General features: G+C 39.1%; 1 protein-coding gene across 3 annotated transcripts in view; it reads left to right on the top strand.

The window, feature by feature from the left end:
* The window catches only part of wdr7 (WD repeat domain 7), a 101,430-nt gene that overhangs the window by 22,418 nt on the left and 61,878 nt on the right, over positions 1–17,134 (top strand). For 2 of the 3 annotated variants that reach the window (XM_026174508.1, XM_026174507.1), the window contains exons 16-20: positions 2,338–2,571; positions 2,667–2,960; positions 3,110–3,306; positions 9,137–9,234; positions 14,710–14,853. In XM_026174508.1, coding sequence (XP_026030293.1) covers positions 2,338–2,571; positions 2,667–2,960; positions 3,110–3,306; positions 9,137–9,234; positions 14,710–14,853 — 967 coding nt within the window. The remainder of the gene's footprint in view (positions 1–2,337; positions 2,572–2,666; positions 2,961–3,109; positions 3,307–9,136; positions 9,235–14,709; positions 14,854–17,134) is intronic. The other variant, XM_026174509.1, reaches the window with a different exon arrangement.

Genomic DNA, 17,134 nt, shown 5'->3' with positions numbered 1-17,134 from the left:
CAAATGTATGTTTTTCTGTGCATGCACCAGCGTACCAGGAAACTGTCTAATAGACCGATAATAGTGCTGAGATTTATCTACTTCACATCTTTTTTTTTTTCTCTTTTTTTTTTCTTTCATGTAAATGTAAATGATAAGAAAAAAAATAAACGGACAAGTAAAAAGATCAAAATGAGCCCAGATTTGATCAGTTATACATGTTTGAAGAATACACTGAATTTATGAGCACATCACTGTTGTCAGCACCACTTTTCAAACGCACACAAAGACATACAACACGTCAGCCCTCAGGGAGGACCAGCCTGTCAAAGCTGTGATGTCGGTGTGTGTGTGTGTGTGTGTGTGTGTGTGTGTGTGTGTGTGTGTGTGTGTGTGTGTGTGTGTGTCCCAGCTGCAGGTGTATTGTGTCTCTCGGTCAGTCAGGACGTGTCTTTACCGCTAATTATTGTTCTCGCCCACACAGTCACATCCAGCTCGATACAAAGAGCTTCAGGCAAAAGGAAAAAAAAAAAAAAAAAGTGCAACAAAACGACCAGTGATCAGTGAAGGTACAAATATGAAAATAATACCAGAATTTCACGCAAAGTCAATCAGTATTCAGTGATCCAGATACAAAACAAGTTATCACATAAAAGAATCAGTTCATCGTCACTTCTGTGCGCTGATTCATAGCTTGTGCTACGAAATGTTAAACTTGGTAAACTCACAGAGATTTAACTGTTTAGAAGAAATGAGTCTGTAAATATGTTTATATTGAAGATTTTTAACATAATTTTAAAAATATTGGCCCCTGCAGCACCAAATGCTTAACTTCATGCTCAACTTCAATGTATTTAAATTTCACATTTTTAAGTAAAAACTCATAATTTTCAATAGTTAAGTTTTAAATTCACAAAGGAAAAAAACGACAACTGATAAGTTTTTACGGAAAAAGAAGGCAAAGAATATCAGACCCCTTGGGGAACAAATGTCAAATTGACAAAACCAAGGCAAATTTTTGTAAAACACATGAGCAAATTTACACGATAGTGGTACATTGTCGAGGGGAAAGGGAAAACGGAGACAAAATTGGCAAATTATGAAAGAAATAAGTGCCATACTTACGAAAGTGACACTGCCAAATTTCTATGGAAAAATTTCATATTCACAAGAAAAATGGCAAATCTCGAAAGAAAAACGAGGCTTATTGCCGAGAGGAAAAAGCAAAGTTTGAAGTCTGTGTCTGTTTAAAGTCACTTTCCTGTAGTTTATTTTAAAATGTGGAGAGAAAATTAAACACAACATGATTATAACAGTGTGTTAACTCTAAATGCAAGTAAACAGGAGGAAGATTCGGTGAGGAATCAGATGTTTTCTCTTTCTTTATGTATCTTTAAAGAAAGATTTGATGCAATGCTATGGTTACAAAGGTAAATGATAGACATGATGTGACGTGAGCTTAGACGTGAAAAGAAATGGGCTTAACTCTGGGTCTGAAAAGTGAAGTCGGTGCTTTCGTCCCTGAAACCTGCAGCCTGGGGAATGAGAACCGGGTTGCTTCACTTGATCTATGGGAAAATGAGCCTTCTGTGAGTTTCCTGAGAAGTTTATGGAGTCTATTGTTTGTCTTATTTAATGAAAAATCTTTGTTTTTGTAGATTTTGGCCCCTTTAGAGTCAAACAGAATGATAGGGCAGGATGTGATGACCTGTCATGTTTCTTTTTCAAACACCATTGTGGTGATGGCGAAAAAGCTCTGTGATCTTAAGGCAAAAGGTTAAAAAAAACCCCCAAAAACATGCAGATAAAAATCCAGCTTTGGCCTTTTCTTTCCTCTTTATTTCCTCTCTTCATTCCTGTCTTAATCACCACCTCCTCCCTCACTTTCTCCTCCTCCTGTCTCCTCCCTTGGAATCGAAGTCTAACAGGATCAGTTTAATTGCAGTCATCAGCTCATTAACATGGAAACGAGAAGCAAACAGCTCCATGCACATGCTGTCTCTTCTAATACAATTAAAATTGAGCCGAGTGTTAATATTAGTGGCAATTACAGGTGTGTGTGTGTGTGTGTGTGTGTGTGTGTGTGTGTGTGTGTGTGTGTGTGTGTGTGTGTGTGTGTGTGTGTGTGTGTGTGTGTGTGTGTGTGTGTGTGTGTGTGTGTGTGTGTGTGTGTGTGTGTGTGTGTGTGTGTGTGTGTGTGTGTGTTTTAAATAATGAGCTTTTGATGAGGAGCTCTTGAACTTCTTAATTAAATTTATATCGACAATGGATCATTTAAATATATTTATATATTTAATGTGAAAAGTGTCACACTGTGATTGATTTTGTTCTTGAAACTGAACTCTGTCTTTCCACCAGGGCAACTTACCAAAATATTCCCACAATGCCTTGGTGGTCCAGGCGATGAAGACCAACCTGACAGACCCTGACATGCATGTGCTGTTCTTCGACGTGGAGGCGGTGATCATCCAGCTGCTGACGGAGGAAGCTCAGAGACCAAACCCCATGCTGGTGTCCCCGGAGACGCTACAGAAGAGCCAAGCTGGGGCTGATAAGGGCGGGTCCTTGTTGGCTCATAAAATCTTCAAACAGGTCCATAAACACCAAAAAAAAAAATTCCACTAATGAAGGTCTTTTATTATTGTATTATTTTTGTTTTTCATGTAAATAATTTCTCCTAAAACCAGGTGAAGGAGACCATGAAAGAGACCATTAAGGAGCACCTATTAGATGAAGATGAGGATGAAGAGGAGGAGATGAGGAGGCGCGAGGAGAAGTCCAAGTCTCTGAGTCTGCTGGAGTATAACCTGACGATGGACACAGCCAAGCTCTTCATGTCCTGCCTGCACGCCTGGGGTCTCAACGAACAGCTGGACACCATCTGTCTGGAGCGACTGGGCATGCTCAGACCACACTGCCCCATCTCCTTCGGCTTGATCTCCAGAGGAGGCCACATGTCTCTTATGTTGCCCACCTTCAAGGTAACTGTCTGTTATCACCTGGGTTCCAGGTGTCTTTCCATGAAAGACATATCGTTGAGCATGGAGCATTTAAAAAGCTAAATCAATAGTTTGATAACAGGGCACCTGAAAATAAGAACCTCTTCTCTTTGTATAACTCCATTTTCCAGGAATCTTTGCTTCGTCAGCTTTCCCTGGCGACAGGTCGGAAGCTATCTCTGTCAGACATAGTCGGGAAGGGGACATATGGTGTGTCGAGGGCTGTCACCACACATCACCTCCTCTCCGTCATCTCACTGGCCAACACTCTGATGGGCATGACCAACGCCACCTTTGTTGGAGAGCACATGAAGAAAGCACCGGCCAGGTAACAAACACACATGGACTAACTCTTAAAAGTGATTTATTTTTATATTTGTTCTTTAAGAACTCTTATATTCAGAAGAGTTGGTTGAGCCCAAACTAAAGTTAAAAAAGTAAGAATGTTGGATGTATGATCTTGCAGTGCTGTGATTGCAGCCATTCCCCAACTCTCTGTGAATGGTACTCATGGTCTTTGATCAGTGGGTTTTGGTCAGTGGTTGTTGATCAATGGTCATGAGAATTTTCTTAATTAAGATTAAGGAACTCTCCTCCCAGCCCATTGTTCCTTCAGTGGGCTGGTTTCAGTCATTATGCAAATGTACTGTTTATAAGATTGGGGAAACCTGCAGTCAGCTGAGACTGAAGAAGTCACTTGGATGAGTGACGAAACGTTTCTTCTACAAAATGCTACGTCCAGATGAACATAATCAACTTTTGGAGATTTACTTACCTGGACGATTGAGCATATGAATCAAGACGAAATGTTGGATGTAGATTTACCTGGTCAGTACAAACTAATCTACAATGGCAGGATTTACTTCCTGTGGCTTTGCAACTTATGTTTTCATGTTAGCCATTTCTTGATACATGAATTGATAAAAGGTTTGAAATATTGATGTTCAATGATTGGATGAATGATAAATGGTTAAATGCACAGATGCATGGATAGAAAGTTAAAGGGCTAATTATATAGTTGGATGACTAAATGGTTGGATAAAAGATGTTTTGGGCATGGATGGATGGGAAGATTCGATGTCTATTAGATGGATAATGACATGGATATATGTTGGATGGATAAAGAAATGTTGGATGTGTGCATGAACGGATAGATGGTTTAGTCTGTGGATGGTATAATTGATAGCTAAATACCTGAATAAATTATGCATGGATGGTTTGGTGGATAAATGTTGGATGAGTGGATAGATGGCTAAATGGTTTGTTGGACTAACAGCTGGATGGAGGCAAAGTGGTTGGATGAATAGACGGTTGGATAGGTGGCATGTTGGTAGTTAATTACATAACTTTAAAAAAAATATATATATAATGTGCCATTAAATGAACCAAAAACAATATTAAAACTAAATGGAATGTGATTAATTCATATATTTATATTGTTAAGCTATCTTAACAATATAACAATATTACAATACATATGTAACAATACAAAAACTTATGTAATGTTTTTGTTTTTACTCCCTTCGAACTTTCGCATTTTATACATTACTGTCTACTTCTATATTTACTTTTGATCTTTGTTCTTCTGTAGCTGCTCTGGCCCACGCTGAGTAAACAAAGCTGCAGCAAACTTGTTTCGTCTTCATGTGGCTTTTATAGGATTTAAATTTCAAACTTTGTTCATCAGCTAAAAACAAACAGCAATTTGTGGAAATCAGTCTGTTTCAACACCCTGAATTGTGCACAAAAATGTATCCACATTTGTTTTAAATTGATATCAGTTTATGAACCCAAGTTCATTTTATCTAGAATTATCAGGCTGATAACACACAATTCTGATTCCAGCTTAAAAAACGATAGAACAACTGAAACTGCAGCAGAAACTGAACTCAAAGTGCAGGACATATACTATCCTACCACCAGCGGCTGAGCTCTGGCTACGTGTGTGTGTGTGTGTGTGTGTGTGTGTGTGTGTGTGTGTGTGTGTGTGTGTGGCTGATTGTTTAGTCTGTCTGAGCTCTCATTGTGCTGTGAAAGATTTAACACAGAGGTCGAGGTCCTGCTGCTGTAATACCAACACAACATTTCATCGTCCCGTCAACCCTGCTTCAAGGATAACTCTGCAGGGAGGGCGAGCAGCGAAGAGTCAGAGATGATAAAAACACAGGTCGAGGGGTAGTGAGGTGTTTGATCAGCCTTCATAAGTTTTCAGTCTATAATTGACTTATTTTTGTGGTTAAAATATATTTTTCCTGCCATATGTCCAGCTTTACAATGATAAATATTCAAATTAAACAAGGACAAAGTTCTTTTTTTCTTTTAAACTGTGAATTCAGAAATGAGCTGTCATGAGCTGGGATACATAACTGGAAATAAATACAAAAATACCAAAACAAGACAAAAGAAGAACCAGGCTGTTGTAATGGAATAAACACAAGTGATGCTGGGTTTGGGTGGGTGTGGTGGTAGTGATTCAAGAGTTGCAAGAGCTGTAAGTATTGTCAGAACACAGGGAAAAAAATACAAATCATAGATTTGGTTCACAACACAAACATTGCCTAAAGTAAAGTTTGCGTAAAGGTATGGGCAGTAAAACAAGTCATTTCAGGCAAAATATTAGCTGACGGGCCCAATATAAGATAAATAAGGATATTTTTATTTTTTTTATTTTTTTATAACTGTGGATCAGGCAAACCTCTATTAGAACCCAAAACCAAAAATTACAGAGCTTTACTTTAGTACTTTAGTCCCTGTAAAGTTTCGTCCTCTCAGTACTTTCGATGTCATTTTTGAACTCTTTCCCCCATAAAGACGACATTCGAGGACATCCGCTGTTCCCATAATGACATGTTTTGACACCTCAGGATCTGTCAATAAAAACGTGGTTTGATGAAAATTTTTTTCCAAGGGTAATTGCCACCCTGATGCAAACTTAGTCATTTTGTTCAGTGAGCATACCTGTAATATGACAGAAACCAGTTCAGAAAAGAGCTTTAATGGTTACTCCTAAATAGGTTTTCAAGGGCTAAAGGGTTAAACCCCCTTATGTCTCCTAGGTTAGGGTGGAAAGTACAGCTTGGATTCTCATCATCATTAGTCTTGTCTAATATAAGTGACATAAAAGTCAGCTGTAAGGTGTCCTCAGTGTCAGTCCTGGGTCAGTTCTGAAATCCTTGAAATAGAGTAAACTCAACAATACTGTAAAGTCATGATGACTTTTTCCTTCACAATCAAATCTGAAGTCCTTACAGCCAGAGCTAAAGCCCCATCAACTTATACAATGATAAGTTTGAATCTCCTTAACATTCAAAGGAGCAGGTCAAATCATCTAATTTTGCCTCCTGGGTGCATCCGTCTCGAGGTTTAAAAGAACATGCTAGATATTCTATATCTCATCTGGGCTGGAAACACGTAGGGATCACAAAGAAGGGACTGGGGAATGTTACTGGGGTGAAGGACGTCTTGAATTAGCCTGCTGCCAAATTCCAGAAAGCAGAAGAAAACTGGTGGCTGGATGTCAAAGTTAAAATCAAATCAAGTGTTTTTCTATTTGACTCCTTCTACCATTGCATCCTGTCATTGGTGGCATTGCTGATGTCACGCTATTATCAGATTACCTTTCTGAGTAAGAAATTAAAGGAAGTCAAACTTTGTGGAGTAGATACAGTCACAGCATGAAAAGTAAAAAGCAGAAGAACAAAAGACGTCACTCATAGGCTGACTTTCCAGAGAAGTTTATTACTTTCACATAAACCCGTAACTGTGCTTCTGTGGAGTGTCCAGATCAGAGGAGGTGATTGTGCAGCTACAAACAGAAGCTGAAGACTTCTTTATGAAGCTCAAACAAGGATCTTCTCTCTGGCCGTCTTCGCCTCGAAACTGCAGAACAGCAGTTGTGAATATTTGAAGTTGTTTTGGTTTTTGGCTTTTTCATGTTCCTCATCTTACATTTATGATAGTGGAAAAGCTTCCTCTCTGTGTGCTGGAGTTTGAAAAGAAGTATTCCTGAACTCTTTAAGAGTTTCAACAGCAGTTCCTTCACCTGCCTTTGCTTAGGCCTTCAGCTTGGCTGCCTGAGACGGGACTGAATTAGCCTCAACCACACCTCATTTAAGTGATTTTTCTAAGTCAACGTCTATGATCATATTGCCTTTTTGTAGGAGTCTTTAGCTCTTTCTTCCTCAAAACTATTTCTCTTGTCCAAACCTTTCATGTCTTTGTCTTCACTTTGGGTGGATTCTGACAAGCTCCTTTTGGAAAACATGAGCTTTACCTTTTGGACATAAACTGTATAAAAGGTGGATCCTAGCCATGGTGCCATTTTGAAGCATCAGCATTGTGAATTCAGAATTAATGACCTCTATAGTTTCACACTTTGCAGAGTGATCCAGTGGACCTGATTGGACCCTTTGGATTTTGTTTGTCAACTGCACAGGGATGAATTGGTACATTTGGACGTTTTACAGATATGGTTGTAGGAAGCTGGCAGGTTAAAGACTTTGTACATTTCTCACTTCAGAATTATTGTACATAGTTTGTTTTGTAACCAGCTGTAAAAGACCAATAGGGTATTGTCATCATCCTCCTGTGTGGACGGGCGATGTGGACATCCAAGTTTGTGAATAGGTGTATCTACTAAAAATCTTGGCCAAGTTTGAATCTCATTGGCCTCGACCTCAAGGAAAGAGTTCAGAGGTCAAGTTTTCTTAAAATCTTGTGAATGCAATAACTTGAGAACAAGGCGATGTGGGATTTTGAAACTGATACCATAGGTGTATCTAGTAGGAGGCTGATGGGTACCACTGACCGCTGCCAGTATTGTTTTTATTTGGTTTTGTTTCAGTTTTAGATTATTCTCATATGTATCATGTCTAGTTTTTAATTTTTCTTTTCTGTTTACTAAAATATTGTGGTCCTGCTGCAATTTTAAATAACCAAGAGTTGGGGATGGCCACATTTTTACTAGGCGTGACCAGAATGGGCAAAGTTAGAAAGGAGTATGTTAGAGGGACAGCTCAGGTTGAACGGTCGGGAGAAAGAGAGGCAAGGCTGAGATTATTTGGACATGTGCACAGGAGTGGATATTTTGGGCAAACAATGATGAAGATGAAGAACCAGGCAGGAGGAAAACAGGAAGACGTATGTATGTAGTGAAAGAAGACATGCAGAGGGTTTGTGTGACAGAGTAGGACACTGGGAAGGCTAAGATGTAGGCAGATGAGCCACTGTGGCGACCTCCAAAGGCCGAAAAAAGGGGCTGTTTGGCATTTCTATCAGTCATTTTCCCAGGTAAAGCAGCTTGGTTGAAGTTAAAACACCAGTAAACCACCTGTTTGCTTTTCTGCACATTAAACTGATCCAATCTTTTTAGCTGCTTCTGGTGACATTACGGTAAATTGTTCTTTTATATTGTTCATTTAATTATGAATTTTATTTAAAAATAGATTTTATATGGATTTCTATTTTTGTGGATAAAGGTAACTTTTCTGTATGCCAGTGGGGGAAAATGCTACGTTAATCACTGATTTTGTTTTAGTCTTCTATAATATTTTGTCACAAGCACATCTGGCTTTAGTGCATGTGTGAAGAGCTTTCTAACATAGGAACTCTGAGTGCAGTCCAGGATATTTGCAGAAGGACAAAAAGTAATTATTTGATCTCGTCTTTATGAGCTGTGACCACTGTCCTGCCTCTTTAAAGAATTTTGTCTTCTTTGTCGTTTTTTTTTTCTTTCTTTTTTAAAATGGAGCTTTCTGGATGTGTTTTTGTTCCCCGACAACTGCAATTGATCACCCAGTGGATTGTTGTATTGGAAGTGTTTGTGTGCCTCTGAAAGTTAGACGCCTCCAGTCTGTTCACAGAGGACTGTGTCCTCCAACCAAAATTCAATAGGCTGGAGCCTGAAAAACACACACACACACACACACACACACACACACTCACACTCACACTCAGCTGGTTTCAGGAAAAAGAAATAAGAATCTTGCGTATGTGAACTCCTGGTTTTTATGAATGCATGTGTTTCTGTGTGTTTCTTTGAATTTTAGTGGTGTGTGTGTGAGTGTGTCTCTGTGTGTCTCTCTGTCTGTGCATTGGCCCATCTCTCTGCTCCCTGCTGCTTTAATATTTCATGCCCTCTCTTTGTGATCCTCCTCCAGGCCTCCCAGACCAGGAGGAACCCCGGAGACTCCTCGCCGGACGCCTGCCGCCCCCCCTCAGCCCTCCAACCCGGCGCTACAGGCCCAGATCAAACAAGGTAACTACAAAAGGAGGTGGCGCTCGCTTCGAACACCCCTGGGGCCCTGTGGGGAGGGAAGGAGGGAGGTGGGGTTTGATAATGCAGCCCACTGGCAATAAAACCCACCGAGGGTTGAAGAAAAGAAACAAAAATATCACAGGAGGAAGCTGCTGTTGTTTCCAAAGTCAGCAGGTCTTTAAAGGGCTCTCTTGCAGTTGTTGAACTTCAAAGTACAAACATATGACTGCAGCTTTGCATCTGGGTTCTCTGGACTATGCTCTGATAAGGGTAGCATGGGTGGCAGTGCTCTGCTTTAATGGCTTGGAAGGGTTTTTCTTTGACTCAGTTGTCATCACAAGTTCAGAGATTCACTGTGAACACAAAACAGATTAGCGCAAAAACCTAAAATGACCGGTGTTTGTTCATAGTTGTGTGAATTGACTTTACTTTGGTCCGAATAAGTCTGAGTTTGTGCACTACAAACCCTGTGAGAAGAGTGAAGAAACAAAACTAAATACAGGACGAATTACGCTGGGCTATGGGCAGCATTTGTTGTTTGTCTTAGTGAGTGTTCTGTTACAGTTTGTGTGCTGTGATGCATCCCAGCATGCAAAGCGTACAAAGCATTCCTGTTTACAGGAAGAAGTTTATATGAAACTGGGTCAGATTGAGGTCGGAAACCCAGGGGGTTTCTTCTGAATTAGGTTAAAAGCAAATGAAGTCATGTTCAAAATCAGTGTTAAAAAACAAAACAAAACCCCACAGGCACATTTTCGGAATAATGCTTGCACCTCAGTGTTGGTTTTTTTTCTTTTTTCTTTGCCTTAATGATTTTGTGAATAAAATGTACTTTGTTTATCCCAAATTTGGGGAAATGGCTGGTTTTTTTTGGGGTTTTTTTTTATCGGCATGAAAAAATACAAAAAAAAAAAAAAAGAAATAACCCTCCAAAAACAGTAACAAAGAACAAACACAAAAAAGCAGCTCATAAAAAAACAATATTTTGTATCTGTGTTTGATGTTAGAAGCACAGCTGTTAGAAAAAGTATTGAGTAAGTGGTGCAGAGGTAGGTGTCCATTAATTATCCATAGTACTTCACCACAGCCGGAGTCATTTGGATGACCTCTACGTTAGTTAGTGGTGAAATCCAAACAAACTTTTACTCTCTTTGAGTTGATCTAGTCTCCTCCAGGAGGGTTGGAAAAATGGCAGCACAAGAAGTAAAGTGGTAAATGGACTGTGCTTAGGAAGTGCTTTTCTACTCACACTGAGCTTTCTTACTACAAGACTCATTCACCCAGTCACACACACATTCTAGCAAGCGCTTTTGTTTCTTTGCCTAACATTGAGTCACACACACACTTCAGTGGATGCAGCTCATGGTTCAGTGTCTTGCCCAACAATACTTTGACATACAGACTAAAGGAGCCAGGGATAGAACTACTGTCGTTCCAGTTAGTAGATGAGAGGGATGTCGCCAGAACCAATACTTACGGTACGGTTTGATACCAAAATTCTGTGAATGCAATGTTACTTGTTTTTCTTTGGTACCACCAAGGCTGTATATCCAGAACTGACGGGGGCACCATACAACCCCAAGTGTTCTAGACTGTCTGTAGATGCTGAAAATGAAAACGGCCCAAAAGCAAAAGATTTGCTCAGTTTCCATGATAGCTCTGCTCTAACTCAGTGATAGGAAAGGCAGTGTTCGAGGGGTGGTTACCAAGGGATGATAATGGATTCACAAGAAGTGAAGAGAAAATTATGTTATTGTCTTTTTCAGACCAAGGGAGGAAATACTTCCAGTTCAGAGAAGCACTTAAAAAAAAATCCAGACATGTTCAAAGAATTCAAGCTGAGTAAGCTTCAGGTCATAGTAACAACATCCAAAATATTGTCCTCCTTACGTTATCCTGAAATGCAGTTCATCATTTTGTCCAAAACAGCTGGCACTGAAATGAAGTCAGCTTCTTTTCATAGGCTAAAATATTTGCAATGGCTCACATTAAATGCTGAAGCTAACATAATGTAGCTGTGATATTCGTAGGCTACTCTGCAAACATCCTACCACATCACACATTACTGTGTGTAATCAACAAATTAAAATGTTACCATTTTAAATAAATGATCTGCCACCATGTTAGCATTTTACAACCAGTTGGCATTTCTTTTCCACCACACAAACTAGTTCAAGTTTAATAACGTGGAATAATTATTTTGTTTTGGTGTTGAATTGTATAAGTCTGCTGTTATTGGACCCGACTGCTAGTAGATGACCCACTCTACCACCTGACCCCACAGCCTCTGAGTAAGTGGAAATCAGCCTCTATCTTAAGCAAAGGTTAATCACGTCTGTGGCAGATCAGTAAACAGTCGAATGAACAACTTCTGTGATTGGAAATGCTTATATTTGAAGTCAGTGAATGATTCCTCTGTGCATCCCAGAAAAACTTTACTAAAATATATTCTGTTGCTTCCCCATGTGGTATCTCTGTAACTTTGTGGGCTGTTTTCTTGACCATAACTGTAAGAGCTGGATGATCAAACGCCTAAACAAGGCAAAAAAAGGGAGAGATTTACAGGTTTGCACAGAGAAACCTGCTCTGCTTCACTGTAGGGGATGTTTTAACCAGCTGTCACCATCTGCCTGCTTCCCACCCACACACACATCTGCCTACCACACAGCAACAGCCTCAATACCTACAAATACACACCGCTAAAAATCAGGTCCACATGCATACACACACAAGCGTGTGCTATAAGTGGCACCCTCGGGTGTTGGGTGGAGGCAGGGTTTCTGTGCCATTGTCACGGCTTAATGGAGGCCAAGCGTGACAAGCGCGTGGACTTATTCACGCCACACGCCTATTCACCGCCATTCAGAGGGAACGCTCGGCCGTGACCTCTGCTTAGCCAGCTACTCCTGCGTGGCGTGTGTGTGTGGCTTTGTGAAGAAGAGCAGTGCTGTTAACCCTGCTCACCGTCTCTTTTCACATGGAAATAAATGAGGAGGCCCCTCTAATATACTCCGGTTAAGCAGAGAGATGAACAGAGAGAGCAGGGAGTCCACGCATGATTTTTTTTTTTAAGGACCCCCCCCCCCCAAAAAAAAAAAAAATGTCACACACTTAGTATTTTATTATCATGTTCACGACAAGGTGCAAAAGAGCTTTCAAATTCTGTCTCTATATTAAATTTTTTCTCTCTTTGTCAAAAGTTTCCATATTTAACACTCTAATAGTGAATGTTTGCCTTCAAGGGTCAATCTGTGAAAATCCAATCAGTGTCTCCCACCTGACCCCCTCAGAATCGTCTGATTTATTAATTTACTTTCCCAAAAAAAGTAAAGTAAACTTCATTTAATAAAGTCATGAAGAATATTACCTTCATATTATGCTGAACTTGTCACACAAGTTCAGACTGGAAATAACAGAATGGAAATGCTGGTTGCTTTTCTTAAAAGAACTTTATAGCAATCATCTTCTTTCTTCTGGTTCCTCTTTTCTTCTACTTATTGAATTTTCCTTCTTTTCCTTCCTCTCTTCTCCTCTTCCTCCTCCTCCTCCTCCTCTCCTGTGCTCTTTTCCACCTTCTTCTCATTCTCTTTTCTTTCCTTTTCCTTTGGGGAGGAGGTGAAGGAGAAGACATTCTTCTCCTTTGGGTTCTCCTCTTTGTTTTTATCCCCATCCTTCTTGTTTTTCTTCTTTCTCTGCTTCTTCTACTAGTTCATTATCATCTTTTCCTATTCCTCCCTTTTCCCTTTTTGTTGTTCACTTCTTCCCCTCGCCATCTCTTCTTTTTTCCCTTCCTCTTGTTGCTTTTTACTGTCTTTTCTTTCACCGTCTCATCTTCCTTCTCCTCCACCTTACTCTTCATCGTATGCTCTCCTTCTTCTTTCTTCTTCTCGTAAAGTAAATCATTTCAATATATGCTTTAGAAATATTCAGCTTAGACATAAATAGCTCTATATCATCTATATAAGTATTAGTATTTTATTAAACCAACATTTAAATCATGCTACAATGCTCAGGAGATAACCTGCCAGCTAAAACTGGTTTAAGATGGACAAATAAACATTTACTGCTCCTTGTGTACTGGCAAACTGCTGTCTAATTACCTCAAACTGATCATTTACTGTTTCAGTCTTTTTTTTTCTCCCTATTCTCCTCTTCTGTCTCTTCCTCTCTTTTCATTGCTCACTGCATGGCTTCAGCCTGCTGCCTGTTCTCTGCACAAACACCACTCCCTTCAGGATTTCTTTCACTTACTTCCATTCAATCTCTCTTTTGTATTACAGGGTTTCTTTCTTCAACCATTTTTTTTCTTTCTACTTTTCTACTGAAGTAATGTTTCTCCGTTTCCTTTGTTGTCTTTGTGCTTCATGTTTCCTCTGTACTAGATTAACTTTGTTATCAAGAACTTGATCAAGAACAATTTTCTGTGTATCTAAGGACTAAAGAAATGTTTTTTAAAATGGTGTATATCAATGAGGTTTAACTTTTACTAAAGTGCCTTAAAGGTTTCAGGTTTGTAGTTCTGGTTCATGAAATTATTAAAATTACACTGGGTGCATAACATTTTTACCTGTAGACTTAAAGTAACTGGGGTTTGTTTGGGGTTTTTTGATTGTTCCAGGTTGAAAAGGGTTAAAAAAAAATGGTACTATAGTCTGAAAACTTTCTTTTAGCTGTTGGTTGCTTGGGTGGTGTTTTATTGCTTTCACTGAATTCTTGCTGGGAAATACAGTGTCCATCTTCGTTTCTCTTGTTTTTATTTTGACAGTTATGTGAGTTTTCAGTCTTGTTTAACAATTTATATTTATAATTTATTTTATAATCTGCTTTGACTTTTATTTTTTCATTTATTTTTGTTGGTTTGAATTAACTTTTTTTTAATCTTGCAATTACTTATGTCACTTTGTTGTATGTGTTTGTTTATTGTTTTAAACAGCTTGAGCACATCCAGTAAATAGTTGAAGGCTTTTATTTTGAAAAGAATGAGAACTCAGAGCATTTAGTTACACTGCTGTTAGTATCTAGGTGAGTTTATTTGGAAAAATTAGGCACCCCATTTCAAAACAAGGCTCAATATTATGACTTGGCTCGCTACGTCCACGTTTTATCCTATCTGTGGGGAAATTTGACATAGCTAAACACTAATGTTAGCCTTTGATCCATTATTTCCAATCCTTTGGTTATCAAGGCCATTTTCACATTTTTCTTTTGTTTACCAAATAAGATGAACTACTTTTGATTTTACTTTTATTTGCATATTTTCAAGCAGAAGAACTTAATTCAATTTGAAAAGGAAACATTATTTTCTAACCTCTGGCTGTTCTCTTTTTTTCTGCTGTTCTTTTGTTGTAACTTCATTTCTTCTTCCCTCCTGTCAAACTGCTTGTCTCTTCTCTCTGTTGGGTACTTAATATATTCACATCTTTCTCAACTGTTCTTTCCTTCTTGACTATTTCTTTCCTTCTCTTCCTTTACAAGCTGCTGTAGCTCCTGCAGCCAACACCGTTGCTGCTGCTGCCGCCTCTGCTGGGGCTCTGGGAGCCCCTGGGGGACTCCCTCAGGGGGCTCCTGGCTACCCCAGCCCCGGGCCTGCTTCTCATAACATCCTCTCAGTCAACGAAGGTACTGACTGAACTGACGGCTGCCACTTAGGAAAAGTCTCAGAGCCTTCTTCTGCTTCCCAGATCTTTTTCACTGCCTCCTGTCCTTTTTTATTATTTGAATCTGTCCCCCTAATTTCTTTTCTTTTATGAGTTATTCTCTGACCTTCCCTCTTTTAGTGTTTTCTTCTTATCTCTCTTGACTTTTCTCTTTATGTGATTATAATCCCTCACCTCGCCTTGGATCACCTCATTTCTCTTCTCTTGCACCAGTCCTGTTTTCCACTGCAGCCAGTTTTGGTATCTAGCTCCATTTTTGTTGTGTTTAGTTTTTTCCCTGAGTGTCCTATGTCCTTTTTGTCTACAGCGCTGCTATCTTTTTACCTGTTTAGTCCACTTTCAGCCCAGTCAGTTGAAGGAATTAGGTTAATCTGCATGTCACAAAAAACTTTGCATAGGAAGAGGTAGAGTAAATTTGTAAAATCTGGCTTACCAAGCAAGTGATTATTTCTCCAAGCCTTGCACTTTGCAATTTTGTTGAAATTGCAATTCTGGGCCAATCTGTTACAAATTTAATGATTTGTAAATGTGAAATACTCCACAAGAAGCTGCTAACATGTCAGCAGCTCTAAAATGATTTAATGCTTTTCCTAAATTTGGTGCAATAAAGAGTGGTGTCGTCTGCAAACAGGCTGACTTTACTGTTATTTGGAACTGACAGAGTTGAGTGTGCACTGAAAACAATCCTTATGCTCTAGTGTTGTCTCTATTATTCCCAGCTGTTGGCAGTAACATACAGTCCTGCTCCGTTTCTACTGTCTCTACCGCCTGTCTGAATGTCCACATGTCTTGATGTTCCAGTGTCTCTGTGCTGTTTGCATGCTTGCTATTTCCACGTGAGTGTTTCACTGAGGAGATTTAAAAAAAAAACAAAAAAAACAAAAAACCCAAACAAACAAAAAAAATCAAAAAGGAAAGCAAAATGCACACCAGCACACCCACCTCACTGTTTTTTGTTTTTGTTTTTTTTTATTTAATTTTTTTTAAAAATGTATTTATTTTTAAACAGATGCAATATGGAAAATTGCGTTTAAAAACAAACACAAAAACACAGAGAACTGAAAGCTAACTAAAATTTTGCATTATTGATTTTAAGGCTTCTTTTTTACATGGACTTGTGGTTGGAGTTTCTCTGGTGTCAGAGCCTACTGCTCTCCTTCCTTTCCTTCTTGTATGAACCTTTTTTGTTGTTTTTTCTAAAAAACAGGATTTTGGATTTCACCATGGAGGCTTGCTCTCACTCCCACACATATGATGAATGTGTTCTTTTGTTTGTTTTTCAAAGATTATTTGTGATGTCTAAGGGAATTCAAGGGAATACAAGTTCCTTTTCAAAGCTAATTAACTTTTTTGTACACTAAAACAAATGGGAGACAGCAAGCATGCTCACAGTGTCACATTCTTTCTCAGTACATGTAGGAATATATATATTTTTTTATTTCAATAGCTGTTTAGTCAGAAACGCTGCCCTGCAAAAACTAATTTCTTCCTTTGTTGCTTTTATGCTGTTTATAAGTACTATAATATGTATTACCACTAGCAGTTGCAGTAATAGCAAAACAAATTAACACTACACTAGTAGTTGTTGTAGTAGATAGTAGATACAGTTAACAGAGAACAAAGTGACACCACACACACACACACACACACACACACACACACACACACACACACACACACACACACACACACACACACACACACACACACACACTAACTTTCATTGGACTTCCACAGCTTTGTTCCTGATTTGTCCTGAAGCTTGTCCTGTCGGCAGCAGTTCACCTAGAAGGTGGTTGTGGTAACACGAAGCCCATAAACCCAACTAATGCAACCTAAATAAAACTAAAAGCAGCATATCCAATACGTTATTGAAATAAAAACCCTTTAGGAAAAAAACAAAACAATTTTTACTCCGGTCTCTTCTTGTAAACATTAACAGGTTCCTCTTCATTCCCTCCAGGTAACAATTCAAATTTTTTGGCACTTCTCTCGTTGTTCTTCAAATATAAGTTAGTTCTGCACCATTTGATTTTCTGACTGGTCCATGACAAGGAGGGGACCTTGATGAGCATAGCTTTGTTCCAAAAGTTCATTGGTTGTCAACAAACCAACAAACTCGTTAATGGAGATTGTTTTTGGAGGTTGTTTGTTGTTGCTGTTGACCTTTTTAATAGGACTCATATATGAAATGGATGCTGCCAGCTGCCTGTGAGTACAGTCCTGGAGCAGCTTATGCTTCT

Source organism: Astatotilapia calliptera, chromosome 7, assembly GCF_900246225.1.
Source record: "Astatotilapia calliptera chromosome 7, fAstCal1.2, whole genome shotgun sequence".
NCBI classification, from domain to species: Eukaryota; Metazoa; Chordata; class Actinopteri; order Cichliformes; family Cichlidae; genus Astatotilapia; species Astatotilapia calliptera.
This window is presented reverse-complemented; position numbering and strand designations above follow the sequence as displayed.